We start from the raw sequence: 20,660 nt of genomic DNA, 5'->3' as shown, positions 1-20,660 counted from the left end.
AAGCATATCAATTTTGTTAATACCATGTAATTAAAATATGTCAGTGCACTACAAGACTCGAGCTGTATTAATGACCGTGAAAATTGTTTTAATTAAATAGCCAATTATAGTAAAGCCCCAACCATGAGAATTGACATTTAAATGAGCTTTATTTAAATTGCTTTCAGTATTGTTTCATCAGAAGTTCTCACGCAGGGAATTAATCACTTGCCCACGTGAACGCAGCACAGTCTCGCAAAATATTGAAGTACCCTTATTTCTCAAAACGAGCTTACGTTTTAATTAATCCGATTTATTTATGTATTTCGGTTTATCTTCTATCGAATTCAAAACTAGCATTTTCTTTTCTTGAACTACCCAAATTTATTACCGCTTCAACTCCCTAACCTGAAGGATTTCACGTCTCAAACGTGAACTCGGTTATCGTTCCTTCGGTCTGCGTGCGCCTCTGCTGACGTCACAGTAGCTGTTCGACTGACCGCGTTCGTGAAAGAAAAATAAAGTTGATTGTTTGGCTCGCGCGCTGCCTGCCTTGACGGAGGAGAACGCACGTGCGCGCTGTGTCTCTTCCAAAGTCTCTTTCATATCTTGGCTCCTCCTCCGCGCCACAATGTGACAGATACAAGCCGTCCAGGCAAGAGCAGCTTTAGTGCTTTCCACTTATTCCTCCTGTCACTATCAACCGTTGATCGATGTTGTGACGCACCGACGTTATCTCGCGTTTCCGCCGCCAGGCTGTTTTTCACTTTTCAAATCAGTACCAACTTTGCAGTTTAGTTGCTTAGTTCGCTTTTTTTACTTTTTCCCCCTACGGTTTTATTTTTGTTCAATCGCTTATCTCTTAAAGTTATCTTTTAGTGCTGTTGATCATGGCCACGTCGGTTCCTTTATTGCCTTCCACTCCGTTAGCTCACGCGCCTCCGATCTCGGTCTCCGCTTCCACCAACTCCTCGACCCCCGCGACCCTCTCGCCCTCGCCGTCGGTCGCCCCCTCTGGACCGAGTCTCTTTCGCTCGGAGTTGCTTTCCTCCGCAAGCCCGGTCATCCCCGTGGGCAGTCTGCCCAACAAGCCGGTGTATTCCACGCCGTCTCCGGTGGAGAACACCCCGCAGAACAACGAATGTCGCATGGTTGAGGTCCGAGGTGCGAAGCTCGCCTCCTTCACGGTCAACGGCAGGGAACTCATCTGTCTCCCGCAAGCCTTCGATCTGTTCCTGAAGCACTTGGTCGGAGGACTGCACACCGTGTACACCAAACTGAAGCGACTGGAGATAACGCCGGTGGTGTGTAACGTAGAGCAGGTGCGCATCCTTCGTGGTCTGGGTGCAATTCAGCCCGGAGTTAATCGCTGCAAACTCATCTCGAGGAAAGACTTCGAGGTCCTTTACAACGACTGCACGAATGCGAGGTAGGCTTCGCGTTTTCGGTCGAGTTTTTTTTCTCTCCAGTTGTCAGTTTACCTCGTTGCAGACAATAATGCCTCCCTCCCTGGAGCGTTCAGCTGTGATCTTAAAAGTTGCTGCTTGAACGAACGGAGAGAGACAAAACGGCTCAACGTGTGCTATAAAACTGATAAACCGTCGGCGCTCGACTTTTGATGCTTTATTGCGGTCGTGTCGGCGTGACTGATAGAACTTTATATCTAAAGTGTTTTGTTTTGCACATTAACAGTCATCTGGTTGTTGGTTTAGTGACTTCTTTCATGCTATATGAGTCTTGCAGACTACAATTGTCCAATTGACCTGTTACAGAACTTTAGAACATGTGTCAGGCTGGACAGAACCGGAGCCTAGACAGCACATCATAGCACGCGGAGACCTGTGTGTGTGTGTGTGTGTGTGTGTGTGTGTGTGTACATTAGTGTGCGAACGGTGAAAGCCGACTTGTCTATTTCCAGCGCAATCAGGTCTAATGCGTGGCTATTGATAACATGTCAGGAGATAATTCGCTCGGCCCCTAACCCAGCCTGCAGATGTGCGTATGTCACTGCTTCTTATTCACGAAATGCTGAGGACAGTGATCTGCGAAAAGCAGAGGATAGGGGAAAATGTATATAAATATGTAAGAGATATAAAATCATTATAAGCATAGGCAAGTTTTGTCTACCATACTGAGTTAGATTTGAGTGTTAACACACACGTCTACATGATGTCTATTTTTAAAATAGGCTGTATCATTTTACTCTAAACAAACTGTTTAACTGCAGTTAACTGCAACCAGTTATTATTTAAATCAAGTAGGCTACTACACAAATAGGTGAACAAGACAATGAACTTTGCGTGTGGTGTTTACGCATAGATTTTCGTGCGTGCGCCTTTCGCGCGTGAAGTTCACGCAGCAGCGCGTTTGTGGACTTGTCAAACTCACGTCAGGGCGCGATTTACTGACACCAGCTTCCAGCTATACGCTTATTAGGGAATGCGTTTAGGAGGCCGCTAGTCTTTGCGAGACGATAAACGATTGTGACACGAGCCACCGGGAACACGTGAGAATGTCTGGCTGGATAAAACGATTCCTGACCGTTCTCGCGCTCTCAGGCTATGTCTAATATAGTCACGAGAAGAAATTGATTCTCCACAGAAATTAATTAATTTTTCATAAAGCCCAGAGCGGCAGTTTAAAAAGGGCGCGCTCTAACCGGTCTTTTTTCCTCCCTCTCCTATCCCCCCCTTTCTCCTTGTTGAATTATGGCCTAATCGTATTAATACTTCTCGCCCCGAGGATGAAAAGATAATTTTACGAATGCATTTCGAAATTTGCATCACTGCGTTATGATGAAATTATGCAAAACCACTCGTCTCCCTGGCCCCGGAATATAGCTAATTAGGATTTATATGGCGCGAGGAGGTGTTTAGAAACGTGAACGGAGGCTTGACCAAACGAGCAGAAAATTGAAAACGACCAGGCGGAAAGTTTTAAACGGTCTTCTTTTTGTGTCATAACTATTTAATCCCCCCTCGCCGTTTCTGTATCCTTATTGTTTTCGTTTTGGCAGAGTTGTGATTGTCTCAGATGACGAGAACACCCGAAGCCGGGTACAGTGGAGAGATGCTCCGCTTACAAGCGCTAAAACATTAGATCACCGTAGGGACAGCTCGGCTCCCCACGTCTCCGAGGGCCGCGCGGCGAGAGATGTTAACTGATTCTGGGTCAGCGGGGCCGGTGTGTCATGACGTGTGGCGCAAGTGAAAAGTGACTCATACTGACTCAAGGTTACGCACCGCTTCTCGACTCGCGGTAACAGCATCGTCCCGCGCGCTGGCATAATGTCATCCAAACCTTCCCTGAAATAGACCATTAAAGGACCAGTACTTACAGGAAAACGCCGCAGTGATTTTAAGCAATAAAGGCATTCTCTCTCTCTCTCTCTCTCCCTCTCTCTCTCTCTCTCTCTCTCTCTCTCTCTCTCTCTCTCTCTCTCTCTCTGTCTCTCTCTTTCTCCCTCTCTCTCTCTGTCTCTCTCTGTCTCTCTCTCTCTCTCTCCCCTTCCCTCCCTCTCTTAAACATGCACATATGCCAAGATATCGTTTTAGACTCCGTGACAGATGGAGTGATACTATGGAAGACCCTCTCTATAGACAAGCCTTTACTATTGTGCATCTATCCTAACCTCACTCCTGTTCTGTCTGTGGCAAAAAAGACACATCTTAAATCTCCTGTTGTCCCCTAATCCACTACGGTGTCTCTCATTGGATGTTTCTGCATGTCCCTTGAGCTGACTCTGTCAGAATATCTTCCCCAGACACTCATCACTATTATAGTCCCCCTTCACACTGATCCAAGATCAGCTTCCCTTACTGAAATCCTAACCTGCCCAGTATGATGCAGAGAGAGAAACTGACTTCGGATCAGTATAATCGGGTGAGATGGTCCTTTACTGCCTAGACCTTAGCTTAATCATCCATCATTCTCTGTGTATTATGCAGCGTACTGGAGTAATGCTATCCTCCTGACCATGTGTTCTGTGGGATAGGATATTCTATTCCGCTGACCCACCGGCACCATTAAAGATTCATTCGCCACAATAAAGGTTTTGGATGTCCATAAAAGATATTTTGCTTTCAGCAGATTTTATAACTAAGCCATAAAGGAGAAAAAAAGGCTTACAACGTTCACTAGCTTCTCCGCCATCACTTATTCCTCCTCAGCAGATTGGTTTTATTTATTTATTTCTTTATTTTTCTTCTTTTCTCAGAAAGGCAGTGACTTCCAGAAAGTCTTAACCAGAAGAGGATGCAACACACCTCATTAGCTTGGTGAACTGACCTTCCTATCAGAATTCCTGCTCATGTAGAGCTGAGTGTGTGTGTGTGTGTGTGTGTGTGTGTGTGTGTGTGTGTGTGTGTGTTTAAGATAAAGAGAAAGTGAGAAAACCCTCTGACCTTAAATGTTAGTGGTAATAAAGTACTTGTGTGTCCTCGACAGCAGAGATTTGCTTGTCACTCTGGCTTTTAAGAGTGTGTTTGTGTGTTGCTCCTGTAGTGGTATTGCACATAAATCACAACAAAGGTTTATACAGTGAGCCCATCTAACCTGCGAGGATTCGATTATTTCCAGAGAAGAAAGGTTTGAGACCTAGACGTTAGATAATTGCCAAGTATTGATTGATATTGAAGTGTTTACTTTCTCATGGGTATTCATCACATTCTCTCTCCCCTTTCTTTGTCTCTCTCCTTCACACACACACACACACACACACACACACACACACACACACACACACACACACACACACACAAGCACACACACACACACACACTTCTGCCTTGACCTTCGCCTGTAGGAACCTGAGCCGGTGTCCACCGGCCGATGTTAGACTCTGCAGAGCTTAAGCATACATTTGTGTGCTGAACACCCGCTTTGACCAGGGCAAATGGAGCTGCTCTGTGTGTGTGTGTGTGTGTGTGTGTGTGTGTGGGTGTGTGTGTGGATGGGTGTGTGTTTGAAGATTTGTAACCCATCCTCTCTTTCTGCAGGCTTGTATTGTCATTAAAGCTTTTAAGTTCTACGCCGTGTTTTCCATCAGGCATCAAGCTACTATCAGGCATTACACACGGCCTTGGAGCTTATTGTAGACCTGAATAGACACCGTGGAAGCAGACACCCTGTGTGTGTGTGTGGGTGGGTGTGTGTTTTGATCTTTATAAGCCTAGCGACTCCAGCAGAACGTTCGGGAGCAGCTGCTGGGTCACCCGATAGCCCTATAGCTGCACGCTACATTACAGAGGGAAGCAGGAGCGTGTTCTAGAACAACAGTTTGGTACAGTTGATGTCTTAGTCACACCGTGTGTGTGTGTGTGTGTGTGTGTGTGTGTGTGTGTGTATGTGTGTAGGTGGACAGTAGGACTGATGAGAATGGTGGAAAATATCACCTGACATGGAACAGGCATTATTGTATTGAATTTCTGTGTGTGTGTGTGTGTGTGTGTGTGTGTGTGTGTGTGTGTGTGTGTGTGTGTGTGTGTGTATCAAACATGATGAGTAGTGTTTGTCAGAGTTCAGCATGTGGTGCAGAATTTTGCTCTCCAGGAAAAACTAAGAATGTCAGTATTGTGTGTGTGTGTGTGTGTTCTGTATCAGCCTTTCAGTTATGAACACTGCTGCTTTGTCACTTAATCTTCCGTTGGCCCGTATCGACTGTGAGGTAAACAATAAGCAGCGGCTGACACGGGATCAGTTGAACGGTTTGTCGGTTTGTCAGCTAGAGCATACGCATTGGATCTAGGATCCGCTGCCCACTGCCCAAAACATTTGAAAGAGAACTGGCCTCAGATCAGTGTTAAAAACAGGAAGAGGAGTTCCCATGACCCCGGGGCTGTTCCCTCTCTCTTCAGCCTTCACTGTTTGTCCCACCTGTGAGAAACAATCGCTAATTTACATACGTACACATGCACCCAAACACACTCAAACTCAAAGAGACACACACATGCTTTAACACAACCACATGAGTGCACACTCTCTGTTACACACACACACACACACACACACACACACTCACTCTCCTAGATGCTTATTCTTATGGGATTCTCATGACTCCATAATGTAAGAGGACTTGACTTCAGCTCTGCCCTGTTGATGAGAACCCATTCCTTCTCTGTCTGCCTGCGTATGAGAGGGTTCACTGGATCCATTAGCTGTTAGCAGCCCTCTCTGTTTAGCACTGGATTGCACGCCTGTGTGTTGTGTGGATAAAACCAAAAGCCTCGTCTGTGGAGTCTCGCACTCACACGGTCGCCTTCCTGCTCTTCATCAGAGCGGCGCACTGCAGTGCCTCGTCTTCACGTCCGAGGGCCGCGTTTCTAGGGTAGGTGCATGCCTGAGGGGCAGACGGGGTAGCGGGTGGTTCAGGGACCGGGTGAAGGACAGAGCCGCCGCTGGCCGCCGTGCGGGGGGGTGGGGGGGGGGGGGGTGGAGGAGAGGGGGGGGCAGGAACAGTGCAGGAACAAAGTGTTAAAGAGAGAGAGGGTGTGTGTGTGTGTGTGTGTGTGTGTGTGTGTGTGTGTGTGTGTGTGTGTGTGTGTGTGTGTGTGTGTGTGTGTGTCTATTCTGGCAGTAGGAAAGTGAACCAGCATGGAGTAGAGGAGGGAATGGACGTCAGAGGGAGATTTTAATTAAAGTATGAAATGAGAGGTCACGCATTCTGACCCACCCTCCTCACACACACACACACACACACACACACACACACACACACAAACACACACACAAGCAAGCATGCATGCACGCACATACACACACGCGCAAACACACACACATACATTAGTGGTCTCCCTCCTCTCCTGGCTTGATGAGTTTTCCATGAAAGGGTTTTTCATTATTTCCACCTCAGGGAGTCTCAATGTTCCGGCTCCCTCTGTAGTGTACGGAAATCTGCAATGTGTGTGTGTGTGCACATATGTAACTGTGTGTGTGTGTGTGTGTGTGTGTGTGTCTGTGTTGGAGTGAGGTGACGTTTTGACTTGGTCTGATTATTAACACACTGTTCAGCTTGTTTGATCATAAAGTCGTAACCCTTTACACAACCATGTGCGTGCACGCGTGCACGCATACACACATACACACTGAAACACACACTCATGCACATACTTTTCTGTGGCTGTTTCACAGTAGGAGAAGTGAGCAGTAATATATCAAGCTGAATGACTGAATTACACAGCTTTGAGCCAGATAAGACCAGCAGCACACGATCACATGATCACAGAGTTTGGAGAAACGAGGTCATGTGTTGAAGTGACGGTGCTATCTGATATCTGTAGAAATATTAAGACATTTTCCTGTTCCTTTGCTGTGACCTCATACATTCTGGAAACCTGATTTTGACTGTGTTGTGTTTCTTGCTTGCATTCCTGGTGATGTCATTGCTGATGCAGTACACCATCAAGGGATGACATCAGAAAGGGATGATATCAGAAAGGGATGACATGAGAAAGCAAATATTGAGCTGTTGTGGAGAACAACTTTACTGAGCAGTGAAAGTGTCACACAGTAGGTTTTATGAAGATTTTTTTTATCGAAGTTGCCAGAGTCTGTAGAAGGGGAGAAACATGGCTGAGACTTCCCTGTTAGATCCACTAATTCACCAGATTTTGACCTCAGACATTTTATGCTGTCCTTTTTCCTCTCTCCCACGTCTCTGCCACCCATTTATGCTTGTTGTAATAAACAACAATGTTGATACATTACAGCAATTAAAAATGACCTTTCCTAGTCAAGGTTCGAGACCTAGGGTGTCATTTTTAACGAAGCGCATTGTTTCGGCTATTAGAAAGCTGTGGAATCCTTGTAATTTTTGTGTGTGTGTGTGTGTGTGTGTGTGTGTGTGTGTGTGTGTGAACAGTTTTAATATTTTTTTATTATTTACAACAATGTTCAGTCAAAAATATCTAAAAACAAATTAAGACCAAACTACTCGGGTCCTCTGGGCTGTGCAGTGCTAATCGCTAGCACACATGTTCATGTGCTTCTGGAAAAAAACACACATACACACACGCAAGTAAGTTTTCATGTCCGCCGGCATGTTTTGTGCGTAACCATGGTGACGTGGTGTTTAGAATGCACTTATGCGCTTTCGGACTGTTTGTGGGAAAGAACATAAATGGCCATGTGCTTGTTAAAAGGCTGTAGTACTGGGGTCAGACTCCGGGGGGCGGTAGAGAGCACTGTGGATGTGGCCTCTCTGTGGGAGAATAGAGCTTGATGAGCTATGTGTAAACAAACTGTGTGGGGTGTGGGAAAGGGAGAGGGGAAATGGAGTGTTCATGCACTGCATGTAGCAGACTGCAAGATGACAATAAAACACACAGGGAGAAGAAAGGATAGGGAGAGAGAGAGAGAGAGAGAGAGAGAACCAACATAGTCTCCTAGCCACAAAGCCACGCACACACACAGTGAAAGAGAGACAGGATGAGAGGGAGAGAGGAAAGTGACACATATAATTTCTGTACTAGCTCAAGTTTTCAGTCTTGTTGGGTTCAAAAAGGAACCCTCAGTTCCCTTAAGCATTTGTTTGCAGATAACTCACACCAAAAGACACAGGCTGACATGTACACACACACACACACACAAAACACATACACTGTGACATATACACACACGCCCCATATCTGCCAAGAGCTATTGAGAGAGAGAGAGAGAGAGAGAGAGAGAGAGAGCACACACAAGCAGGAGAAGGAGTCTGTGCAGTGATTTATATGCCAGTATGTGGATATGCCTATTTTTGTTGTGAACCTTCATTGAATCAAGGACAAAGGGATGAATGGGAGAGTGTGGGACCCACATAAGCCAAAGACATGGCATAGATTATGTCCTATATAGAGGTGACTGTACTGCATTCGGTCTCTTTCAGAGCGGGAGAAAAGAGGCTGAATTATGGGTGATTACGTCCTGCTGTCCCAGTTATGAGAAGGACGGAAGAGTTTTGCCAGTGGCTTAGCAGAAGCAGCGTTAATGAAAGCCTCCGTTAAAACTGTCAGAACCCCACCGTTCACATCTCACACACTGTGATGGAAGGGTACAGTAGTACTGAGGTTGGGTCCTCCCTGGGGGGGGGGGGGGGGGGGCAGTCCTCAGGGGCTTTCCTGTGGAGCAGCGGGGGGCAACAGGGTGTGGTAGTGGGTCAGAACAGTGGTACCCATGACTCTCTCTCTCTCTCTTTCTCTTTCTTTCTTTCTCCATCTCTCTCTCTAAACTGTACTGAGTACAGCTGTACTCCCAAGTGCTCTCCTTTGTGAAATCTCTGTTGAAACACTAGCAGACTGTGACCCAGAAGTCGGTCCCGCGTGTCATGTAAGATCACGTCGTTGCGCGGCGTGATAATACAGCGGCGGCACGATAGAGGCACGTCACAAAGCGGCGCTTGTTCTCACTCATAATAAAGGGTCACATGTTTTGTACATGACCCTCCCCCCAATGACAGAACACGATCTGTCAGATCCCTATTGGCTAGAGCCACAGTGAGAGACAATAATAACAGCCACTTAAACGGGAGCATGAACTGGAAGAGGAGAAATAGGATTTTCAAATTAACCTTCTGACCCAGGATTAATATAACGCTGAATTACATATTTAAGATGACACAACCGATCAGCGTAACCTCTGAAATGACTGGATGTTTCATATGATTGGAATCTAATTAAAGAATGTTAATTAAAGGGGTTTTTGGCTTGTTTGTCATCGTGCCACGCTACCTGGGATTCGAGGTGTAAAGGGGAGCTTGGACCACCAGACCAGCTCTCTGGTAGAAGCACCCAGATCATTTAACAGCTCTCACTCCTTCTTCTCTCTCACATTCATCAGTGAGGCCTTCACCCTTGTCAGTTCCATTTGCTACATGACCTACTGTCAAGTCTTCATTCCTTATATGTTGATCTCTCTCTCTCTCTCTGTGTCCTTTGTTTATCCATTTAGTAAAAAGTAGTCAAAGTTTCCCTATCTCGATGTTAAATAAATTGAATCTCCACAGTGACTCAGCGTGTATAGCCTTTTTCTTTATTTGGGATCCAGTTGTGAAACGGCACTTGATCTGGTCGGTGGAAGTCTTAAACATTTACTCTAAGTAGAGGTTCCAGTCAGCCTCTTTGGTCAGGAAATCTGGTCTAGCTTCTCTGATATCAGTGCAGGTTTTTTTTGTTTTTTACTGTTTAACAGGTAACTGATACAAGAACACATGAGCACATTCTTTAATATGTGTAAGCTGTTTCTAAAGGTGTTAGTTTGAAAGGAAACGTTACACTGCATGAATTTGTATTTCAGTAATTGTTTGGCACTTGAAACTATATTTTACATGAAGAGCTGGCAGGGTTGTTCAATTGTGTGTGTGTGTGTGTGTGTGTGTGTGTGTGTGTGTGTGTGTGTGTGTGTGTGTGTGTGTGTGTGTGTGTGTGTGTGTGTGTGCACGCTGGCAGGGCTGTTCTGGATAAAGTGAGACAGAGGGAACTGTGGGAATAACTGAAGTCTCTTTAGACTCACAGTGCAACACCCAAGGGAGGCTTAGCTACTTTTGTCTAGAAATAGGGTGTGTATGTGTGTGTTTTGGAAAATAGGTCTGTTTGTAAGATGTTTGCTGTACTATTATTTCCGCTGCTGATATTTCCTGTACTGTGTGTGTGTGTGTGTGTGTGTGTGTGTGTGTGTGTGTGTGTGTGTGTGAGTGAGATGAGAATGGGAATATACATGTTATGTTTGTGCGTGAGGTACAGATGTTTAGCCTCTCTCCCTCCCTCTCTCTCTCCCTCACTCTCTCTTCCTCTCTCCTTCTCTCCCTCCCTGCCTCTCTCTCTCTCTCTCTCTCCCTCTCTGTCTCTCTCTTTCCTCCCTCTCTGATGTTCACAGCAGTATTTACATTTCTTTCATCACAGTCTGCTGCAGATTGCAGTGTAAATAGTGGCTTATTTGGGCAGGGGCTTTCACACAGGGTCCCGATAAGGGCTCCAATTACGGACCGTCGAAAAGAACTTCCTGTTTGAGCCCTGAATAAAGGATGTTTGGTTCTGTCCTTCCTTCTCTACCCCCAGCTTAAAGCCTCTGTTGTTTTCTCAAAGGCACATTCCACCCAAAAATATATGTACATCTTTGTCTTTTTTCTTTCTTTCTAATTTATGTTTTCGATGGCCCATTTTAATGTAGAAATTCAGAAAGATGGATAAACGTTGGCAAAAGGAGAGAAACATGGACCTTGTACAAAAGATGGGATGTGATGTTACAGTGTTCGATCCAAAGTTCTCAGATGAGTGTACCTTCCCACAAACCTCACCTCTAAAGCAGACCTGCCCCATCTGCTCCTGTGTGCATCTGCTTCAGAGGGGCTGGAGGTGCTGAAAGTGTTGGTTGGGTGTACGAGTGTTCGCTGAGCTTGGCGGGAGGTGGTGCTACATCAGAGTACGGGTGAGGAGTGTGTGGACAAGGTGTGATGTAAACTTTGGTTATCGGTAAAAATAGCAAAGCTGATACCATTGTGTTTGATTTATGTCATTTGCTGGTGTTTGTGTTTCGAATAAGCGTGTCTTAGTGGAGCACAAGCTGTGCGCACACACACGCGTGAACACGCACGCACACACACGCACGCACGCACACACACACACACACCTGTCTCCTATTCACTGCTTCATTAACTCTGCATATTAATAAGCTCTTTCTTTGCACTCTCTTTTCCTCCTTTCTGTTTGTTTGTTTACATGTGTGCTGTGTCTCTCTCTTAGAACACTTACACGTCCCATTCAAAGTTAGTGTGTCGCTTATCACATCACATTGACTTAAGATCTGCACCCTGCCACCCTGATAGCTGACACCTTTATCCAAAGCAACATATAATTAAGACTGATTACAATTGAGGGTTAAGTGTCTTGCTCGGGGGCCCAACAGTGTAAGTGGTGGGGGACCCTTACCAGCTGAGCTACCACTGTCCCTACAATGCACCTTCCTATCTGAAGATCGTTCAGGGCCTCTGTGTGCGTGTGGGAAGGAATCATTTCAGCTGCCAGCCACAGTGGAACTGAAATGTGCATATGGAAGGCAGCAGACAAAATTTGTCAGTGGGTTCCAGCACAATTAGATTACGCCAGATCTTGACAGCCTCCTGTTCTCTCTCTCTCTCTCTCTCTCATTTTCTGCTGTTTGCCGGTCAGTGGGCAGCCCAGAGGGTGTTGTGCCCCCTTTCATACCTCTGTAATTGATGAATTGTATGCGGTATGCAAATGAGAATACATAAATCTTATGAATGACAGCTTAATTTATGGGAGCCTTAATGAATGTGGGATTAGATTTTAATTAAATGTCCTGAAAGGCACCCTGAGTGGTAAGTTACATTTTGTTTTCACTCCCTCTCACTCTCTCACACTCCTGCTCACTTTCTCACTCCCATTCACTCTATCTCTCTGTCTTTAGCGCATTAGTGACCTGTGTACTGAAAGAATAATTTCCCATACATGTCAGATAAATGTTGTACACCAGTTCCAAGACATCTGTCCAAAACATCTATCTATCTATCTATCTATCTATCTATCTATCTATCTATCTATCTATCTATCTATCTATCTATCTATCTATCTATCTATCTATCTATCTATCTATCTATCTATCTATCTATCTACATGATTTATTCATTCATTTGATGATGGGGCTGTTTTATCATACTTGCGATCTGCATGTGTGTTTCCCGAAGCTAGTCATTTGCATGGCTCGGATTAAACCTGCATTTAATCTGGTGGCGTCAGTATGGGTTTAATTAAACCGTTGCCCATTAGAAATGATTAAAAACGCCATTAAGCGTTCCGCATGGCTCTGGAAGAGAGAGGACAGTCTGTGCTATGGAGTGCCAGTGTTTTTATTAGCACGAATACAGTAATAACTCTTTATGATTACAGAATTAGCGAAAATCAGCTATCTAGCATCATATTCCGGAGTCGGGAGGGAAGCGCTTGTTAGGAGAGTGTGAATGTTTGTCCGCGTCTGTGGGTGTGTTTGACTTTAAGCGTTGAGGCTAAAAGCAGAATGTAAAGAGCTGCTGATATATGGTACAGCCCCAGTGTGTGTGTGTGTGTGTGTGTGTGTGTGTGTGTGTGTGTGTGTGTGTGAGAGAGAGAGAGAGAGAGAGAGAGAGAGAGAGAGAGAGAGATTAAAGTGGCCAACATTGAAGGCGCTAAAAAGATGGCCTATCTAGGTCCGTGTGGTCCATTTTAACCTGCCAATATTTAAAAATAACGTCATTACGTTACTGTAACAACACACGCTTTATATCCTGTCGTAGTGTGAGTTATGGAGGAGACGAGGTGAGAGCTAAACCCACCATAATCCCCCGTAGTTTAAAAGGTCACTCACTGCGATAAAAACGTTATTTTGTTCATTTATTTACTCTCTGCGGCAGACAGATAAAGAAACGGAACAATTAGGGAATTGAGAGAGGGAGATTTTCAAAGGGCAAACGGTGGCAAGTTTAATATTTTATGAGGGATGATTGGCGCTCGCGCTGGGGGAGGTGTAAACGGTAAAGCGCGTGCGGCTCTACAGTTCGTCCTAAAGACAGCAGTTGAGTACCGGCCTAAATGTGAGCTGTCGACAGCAAAAATCGTATGGGCAGTATTAAATCTATTAAACAACATTAAACTGTCGAACATTTGGATTAAAAACAGCTACACAATGTAACATCCAACTGAATATCACCTTGTGTGAATTTGAAATCTTTTAGATGATCCGTTGTCATTTAAATTATACTACTTGAAACTGACGAACGTAAGAAATTCTGGTTATTAAAGTTGTTTATACGTAATGCGGACTGATACGTAAACTCGAATTCATAGTCGGTGCATAAATGCAGAAGAGCAGGTAACGAGGCACACGTTATAAATTATTCATGAGAAAAAAATGGCTGATTGTGGAAAAGGGAGATGAGTGTTCAGTGTGATCTAATTACTGGGAGCAGAAAGAGTTGGGAGAATAGCCAATGTCCTTGAGATCGTTTACTGTTGCTTATTGTACAAAACCAATATGTCCAAGTCTCAGTAGAACTTGTGTACGTGTGTTCCTGAATGCATACATGAATCAAACAAAGGTTTGCTTTTAGTATGTTGTGTTCTGGTATGTCACACCCATATTCATAACACTGTTCTGTTCACTGAAGTTCCAGACCTGGCCGGCCACCCAAGAGGACCCAGAGCGTGACGTCCCCTGAGAGCCCACACATCTTGCCCCACTCTGTCTCGGGACTCATGTCTTCAGGAATGATGTCTCACACAGGTAAGGACAGATACAGGCTCTGTTGTGTTCACAACTCAGCTCTGCTTAGACAGTTAAAAATATCTTGGCCAGAATGATCCAGTTTAGAACTACTAAGATTTTCTCCCAGGTCAGTCACAGAATGCTTTTCTCCTATCACACCAGCATACAGTCACAGAATGATTTCTAATTGTTTAAGGGGATTTACCAGGTATTTCTAAACAGAAACTATTAGATTAACCAGAGATTATAAACTATTAGATTAATGATTAACTGTATTACAGTGACCCTCTATGTCAACACAAGGGCTGTTGAGCTCTTTCAGCCTGTTATACGCTATTCTGTGGGAACATTCATGGTTTTCCTACTTAAATGTCACTTCCTGTTAACCTGTCATGGAAACAATGAGATAATACAGTAGCTAGATGTTAACTGGAGAGGAAGCGTGCTTGACAAACTTGAAATCGGACTCCGCGCAGCAGGACACATGCCGCTGGGTGCGGCTGTAAACAAATCGGGTCCTCGCGCTCAGGTAAAGGTGAACTGTTTTCACACGTCTAACCCTGCGTTACATCAGTGAGGAGTCTTTATTGTTCCCCAGACAAAACACACAAACTCAAATGAGCACAATGCAGCAGAGGACAGCTGCTGTTGGTTTTAATGTTGAATTCAGATGGGCAAGACTTATATCCCTGCACCGTCCCGGATCAATATTGGCAGGTATGCTACAAGCCTTGGAGTCTCCATCAGCCATATTAACCTGCATTCATGCAGAGTGCTATGAAAAACCTTTAATTGAATTAGCCAGAGAAGGAGATCCTTGCCACGTCACGTGTGCCCCGTAGCCGTTTCCTCCGAGTGCACGCTCGCCTGAGGACGCGATGACCTTTGTGTCGGTTCCGTCTCACGTACGGCGCAGTGTGATGAGACGGAATTACGCGTGGCCGAGAGACCGCCTCCCCTTGAGCGGGGTGACGTGTCCTTAAACTAGAGAACTAGCTCACAAACACTGCAGAACAGTGCAAAGACACGTTTGTTACTGCTGCTACAGTTCGATCCCGGTGTGCCTGTGAAGCTAAACACATGTGTGGCTGCAGGTGTGTGTGTGTGTGTGTGTGTGTGTGTGTGTGTGTGTGTAAATGCTCTAAATCTGCTCTCTCCTCCCTTTCTGGTCCTCTGTAAAGGAGCCCTGGACAGAGGGGCCCATACGTTTGTACTTGTTTAGAAAGAGCGGCTGAGAGACAGTGGTGGGGAGGTGTGGTGTGTTGGCGGGCTGGATCTATAGCATAGGCTGTAGCATAGGTCTCCTTTCATCTTCAGCAGAGGTCAGTATATCAATGTCAGCCGGGGAGATGGGAACTCAAAGGCCTCTGGGGAGACTGAGCAAAGGAAAGAGAGAGAGAGGGAGAGTGAGAGAGAGAGGACAATTTCTTTTTCTTTGAGTGGCCTGAAGAGAGAGAAAGAGGAACGCTTTGATATGGTCCTCTCTGCTGGCTGAATACGGGCCTTGGCTTTCATGCTCTGATCTTGACATTTTGTGAAAGCGTTTGGAGAGCAACTAAGAGGAAACACACACACACACACACACACACACACACAGACTACTGCCAGTTACCTCATACTTGCACATAAACTGTAACCAATTTCACTTAGTCTAAATGCCAGCCAGCTAAAGTAGCAGGACTCAAGTCTGAGCGCTTCATCTGAGACCGTGTTTCACGCACACGTCCATTGAACGGTCCCTCAGAGGACTGGGGGAGATGATTTCTCAAAAAACACATCATTAGTTCACACAACACGGGCTTGGCACCTTCCTGTGTCCATTCCTCCAGTGCTCCTGGGGCCCGTGCCTCTCTCCTCGAGCTCGGGCCTGGCGCTCCGGACCACGGATCTCCGCCCACGCCGCAGACCGCTAAACGCGCCGGATAAACCGCAATGTGGCTGCATTGGAACCAAGCTGCAGGAGTGGGTCAGACCTGGGTGGGTCCGGTTCTGTTGGCCTGGTTTCAGAAAGCTGGAAGCAGAGGAAGAGGATGATGAAGAGCTTGAAGCGCTGTAGTCAGTGTCATTTCTCTGCGCAGTCAAGGGATGCTAATCCCAGCCTAATTGAATTATGATATAGCGCTGAGGGGACTGTCTCTCTCTCTCTCTCTCTCTCTCTCTCTCTCTCACACACACACACACATACTCTCACACAGAATGTCAGGTTGGGTTCACCAAGGCCCTTGATGCTGGACAAATGCCTGATCGCATGAATGCTAACTAACAGTGAGCACGAGGGGACGTGACGTTACTTTTCCTTTCGTAGTTTTTATGCGACTGAATTCAAGTCAGTTTTGTTCAACCTCATCATAACATCAGTAGTACAGCGTAACTGATGTTAGATCAGTACTTAGGAATAGACAAAAGGCCTGGGGACACAAAGCGGCCCCACTGGATTTTAATGGTCTAGTCGCTTGTGCATTTTAATGTGCATTGTCTGATTCTTCTCTGGCACTGTCTATATAAACGTGTCCTTGGTTTTGTTGATTTTCATAATAAGATCATTACAGCATGAAGATTAATGTTTATTTCCACTGGGGTTTTTCTAGACAAGCTTGCATTTTAAAAATAAGACATCAATGATGAGACATCAATCATGGCTTGATATATAATGATATATGTAACTGCTAAATGTCACATATCATATTTGAAATACTTTATTGTGATAAGTTGTATTACATTTGACTACTGAAATGTGAGATTTTAAATACCCTGTGCCTCTGTCACATTCAGTCCTCTACTTACTCCTTATCTTTTCATCTCTCTCTCCCTCTCTCTCCCTCTCCCTCTCTTTCCCTCCCCCTCCTTCATCCTTTTCCCTCTAATTCTCTCTCCCTCTCTTTCTCTCTCTCTTCTTTGTCTATGTCCCTCTTTCTCTCTCTCTCTCTCTCCCCTCTCTCTCCCCCTCTCTCTCCCTCTCTTTCTCTCTCTCTTCTTTGTCTATGTCCCTCTTTCTCTCTCTCTCTCTCTCTCTCCCCTCTCTCTCCCCCTCTCTATCTCTCTCTTTCTCTCTCTCTCTCTCTCGCTCTCTTTCTACCTCTCAGGTCTAACAGCTGCTACGTTAGCAGAGGCCATGAAGAAGAAGATTAAAATGGAGGTAATGAGCGGTTACCATGGCAGTAACAACCATGGCCCAGACTCTGAGAACGGAGACATCGGCTCAAGCATGGGTGAGTTTAAGACACAGACACGTGAAGTTCGTTTGCATGTAAACACTTAGGCCCTCCCCAAGACTGACCATAGCTGTGATTTTAAAAGTCTGTACATTTAACCTGGAACCGTCACGGAGAAACTAATCCTAGCCTTTTTGTCAAAACTGGCTTGCAGAATTGATCCCTTTAACAGATTTTGTGATTACATGGAAAAACAAACAGGATCTCCACAGTGAGTGAAGATATCTGTATTATTATATAGACTGATGCACCACTCTGGCTCTATTATTGCATTCAATTAACTTCAAGAAAAATGGATTTAGGAGTCAGCCTTTGAAGCAGCCCTCACTTTTTTGAAAAAGCTCCAATTGGTAAGCAGATTTAATGGAGAAAATGCCTGAGAAATGAGGTCACAACCTTTACTGGGGGAAGGAATATAGAAACAGGGCCAAGATGTCATGACGAGAAGGATAAGTGTGAATAAGATTAGCCAGGTTTTACCTACAGATGCTAATGAGGAGAACCATAGGTTTTTTTTTTTATCTTCAGCCGTTTAGAGTGAGGGTAACCTTGAGTGTAGAGTCCTCCTCTAGAATACTAATACAGCACAGAGACTGAGGGGTATGAGAGGGTGAATATTGCAGAATCTCTCTCTTTTTGGCAGTGACTGTAGATTATATTTGTCATAATAAAATCTTGTTAAGTCGTGGTTGATTCTTTATATGCTGCAGGTTGGGAGATCGTGTGTGTGTGTGTGTGTGTGTGTGTGTGTGTAGGCATTGCTGATAATTGCAACAAGCTTTTATGCTCTGTAACAAATGCACAATCAATGAAAGTAGCCTATTTTTCATAGCCCAGCAACCCAGGCGAATCAGTGCAACTGGCCCACGCAGGCCGAATACCTTCTATATTATTTTACATTCTTTGGGCAGCAACCCCTGTGCTATTCTCCTCCAACATTCCTCAGAAAGAAGAAAGCTAACTTGGCTAAAATGGGATGAAGACCGGAGAGGATGCGTTAACGATGCTAACCGAACCCCTTTAGCGTTGCGATGATCGACCCCGCTCCGTTCGCCATTAGCCACGCTCGCATTAGCGTTATTCGCACGGCGTGTTGCTGAAGATGCGGTGGCGTGTGCGACTGTGTGACAACGACACTCTGGCAGCGCTCCAGGTTTGATCTGGGCCCCGTTTTTAGCAGCAAACCCCCCCCCCCCCCCCCCCCCCCCCCGACTACCAGGATGTGAGCTCATCCCTCGTTAAATGGAGATTCCTAGAACAGCTGTGCCCTCTGAGCAGGAAGCAGAGGGCTCTGGACATAGTCATGCCGTACTGTCAGAGAAGCATGCAGCAGTGTTGTGTTTGTGCCGACCGGGAAAGGGTCTTCGCGGACAGCTGGCTTCCATCACTGATAACGGTGTCAAATTACACCGACGTGCTAAACGAAAACGGTGATAATGTGAGCGACTGGCAGCTGAATCTGAAACGTGAATTGACCCCCTAGTTCAGGTCTGCTGAAATTGTTTGCAGTGCCTGTGTTTGGCACAACAAAAAGAAAAACGTGAGGGGGACAGAGTTTACAAGGCTGGGGGGCGAAAAGGCTCCATGAGAAGAAAAGAAGGGGAGAGGTTTAGAAAAGAAGAGCGAGGGAGGACGAGAAAAGGGAATGAAGTAGCAAAGAGGAAAGAAGTGTAGGAATAAAGTGAGAGAGGCGGGTGAGGAGTGAAGAGATGAAGATTGGGAGTCTGGGTCTTCAGGCCCCCCCTCAGTCACTACGTCCACCCCAACCCCCATGGGCTTTAGGGCCGCAGACCCCCCACTCACTACGTCCACCCCCACGGACGTCCAGTGACAGATAAGCGGAACGTTCCCTCAAAAACCATAATGGGACGTGATGTAGGGAGCAATAAGAATCCTGCAGGAGCGTTGGGATTAACGGTGACGAGAAGCAGCTGATAATAGACCAACACTTAATGAAGCCGAGCAGTCTGACCCCCACCACCTCCACCCTCCACGCCCCCACCACCTCCACCCTCCACTCCTCCGGTATGTCTTACGGCATTGGCTGAAAACCTGCAGAACTGTGTAGACTGTGTGTGGAGGAGTGGCTCAGAGGTGAAGTATAGGAAGGAGATGTTTGACAGGAGCCGGAGAGGCTTCAGAGGAGGATCCCCGATCGGTGAAAAGGTAAAAATAAAACAAGAACTAAGCAGATAGACTGGAACCCACAGGCAGAAGCCAAACATGCAATAAGAAAGAAACCAGGTTGTTGTGCCACCAGTGTTTTCCCCAAAACCCTACAGGGTTACCCTACCTGTAAAACAGGGGCATGTTTTCATAAAACAAGTTGAGCTATGAATCACTTTACTTGTGATTTGGGAGCTCGCTGATGGTGATATCACTTCAGCAACTGTAGCTCTTCAGTGTATCGCTTCAGTGTATTTCTTCAGTCACTGTATCGCTTCAGCCAGCGTATCACTTCAGTGAGAAGCTGGGCTTTTGTCATGCACATTTGTTAAAAAAAACTATTACTACAAAGATGGAGTAACTGCAGCCATGCTGTGACCGTCAGAATACCATCATGGTCCCTCCACCACACACGTGGTTAGGTCGATGGGGTGGCGGGCGGTGTGCGGGTGGAGATGGGTCTGAAGAGGGTGGACCACAGTGTCGCTGTGGTGTTGTACACACTGACCTTTAGAAAAAAGCCCTGAGCCCAGAGAAAGTCGCCATGTGCACTTGCGATAGCACGCTTTACGAAAGGCTAGTTATAATTAGACCAACAACGTGTGTGTGTGTGTGAGAGTGTGTGGGAGGAGTAGTGAGAGAGTGAAAGAGACTGTTTTCATAATCTCAGTTGTGTACTTGGAACTGAACAGGAAGGACAGAGATATCAACAGGAAATGTGTGATTGTTGCTGTTAATTGGAGTTCAAAAGATCAGGGATGTGTTTTGCAAAAATACAGTGAAAAGATTTTCCATATGGTTATAAAACGCAGGTGGAACACACACACACACACACACACACACCATTATACTCTAAGTACACAGACACCCACAAAAATACAAATCTCCAAGAGGCAAATTGTGCTAATTCTTTGGAGTTAATGTGTATGTGTGTGTTTCCTTTTACAGTGTTTTATGTTTATATGTTTTCACAGAGGGTGTGTGAAGGGGAGTGTGAGGAGTGCTAATGCATGTGTGTGTCTGTGTGTGAGACATAGAGTATGAAGGTAGTGTGTGTGTGTGTGTGTGTGT

The 20,660-nt window shown here is 45.6% G+C and overlaps 1 protein-coding gene across 1 annotated transcript in view; it reads left to right on the top strand.

The window, feature by feature from the left end:
- The first annotated feature begins 401 nt into the window (after nt 1-401).
- The window catches only part of dachc (dachshund c), a 41,073-nt gene continuing 20,814 nt past the window's right edge, over nt 402-20,660 (top strand). The window contains exons 1-3 of the mRNA XM_076982466.1: nt 402-1,408; nt 14,114-14,229; nt 17,295-17,420. Of these exons, the coding sequence (XP_076838581.1) occupies nt 870-1,408; nt 14,114-14,229; nt 17,295-17,420 (781 nt within the window). The 5' untranslated portion in view covers nt 402-869. The remainder of the gene's footprint in view (nt 1,409-14,113; nt 14,230-17,294; nt 17,421-20,660) is intronic.

The sequence above is a fragment of the Brachyhypopomus gauderio genome, chromosome 20, assembly GCF_052324685.1.
Source record: "Brachyhypopomus gauderio isolate BG-103 chromosome 20, BGAUD_0.2, whole genome shotgun sequence".
NCBI lineage: Eukaryota > Metazoa > Chordata > Actinopteri > Gymnotiformes > Hypopomidae > Brachyhypopomus > Brachyhypopomus gauderio.
The sequence above is the reverse complement of the archived record's forward strand: the minus strand, read 5'-3'. Positions and strand labels throughout refer to the sequence as shown.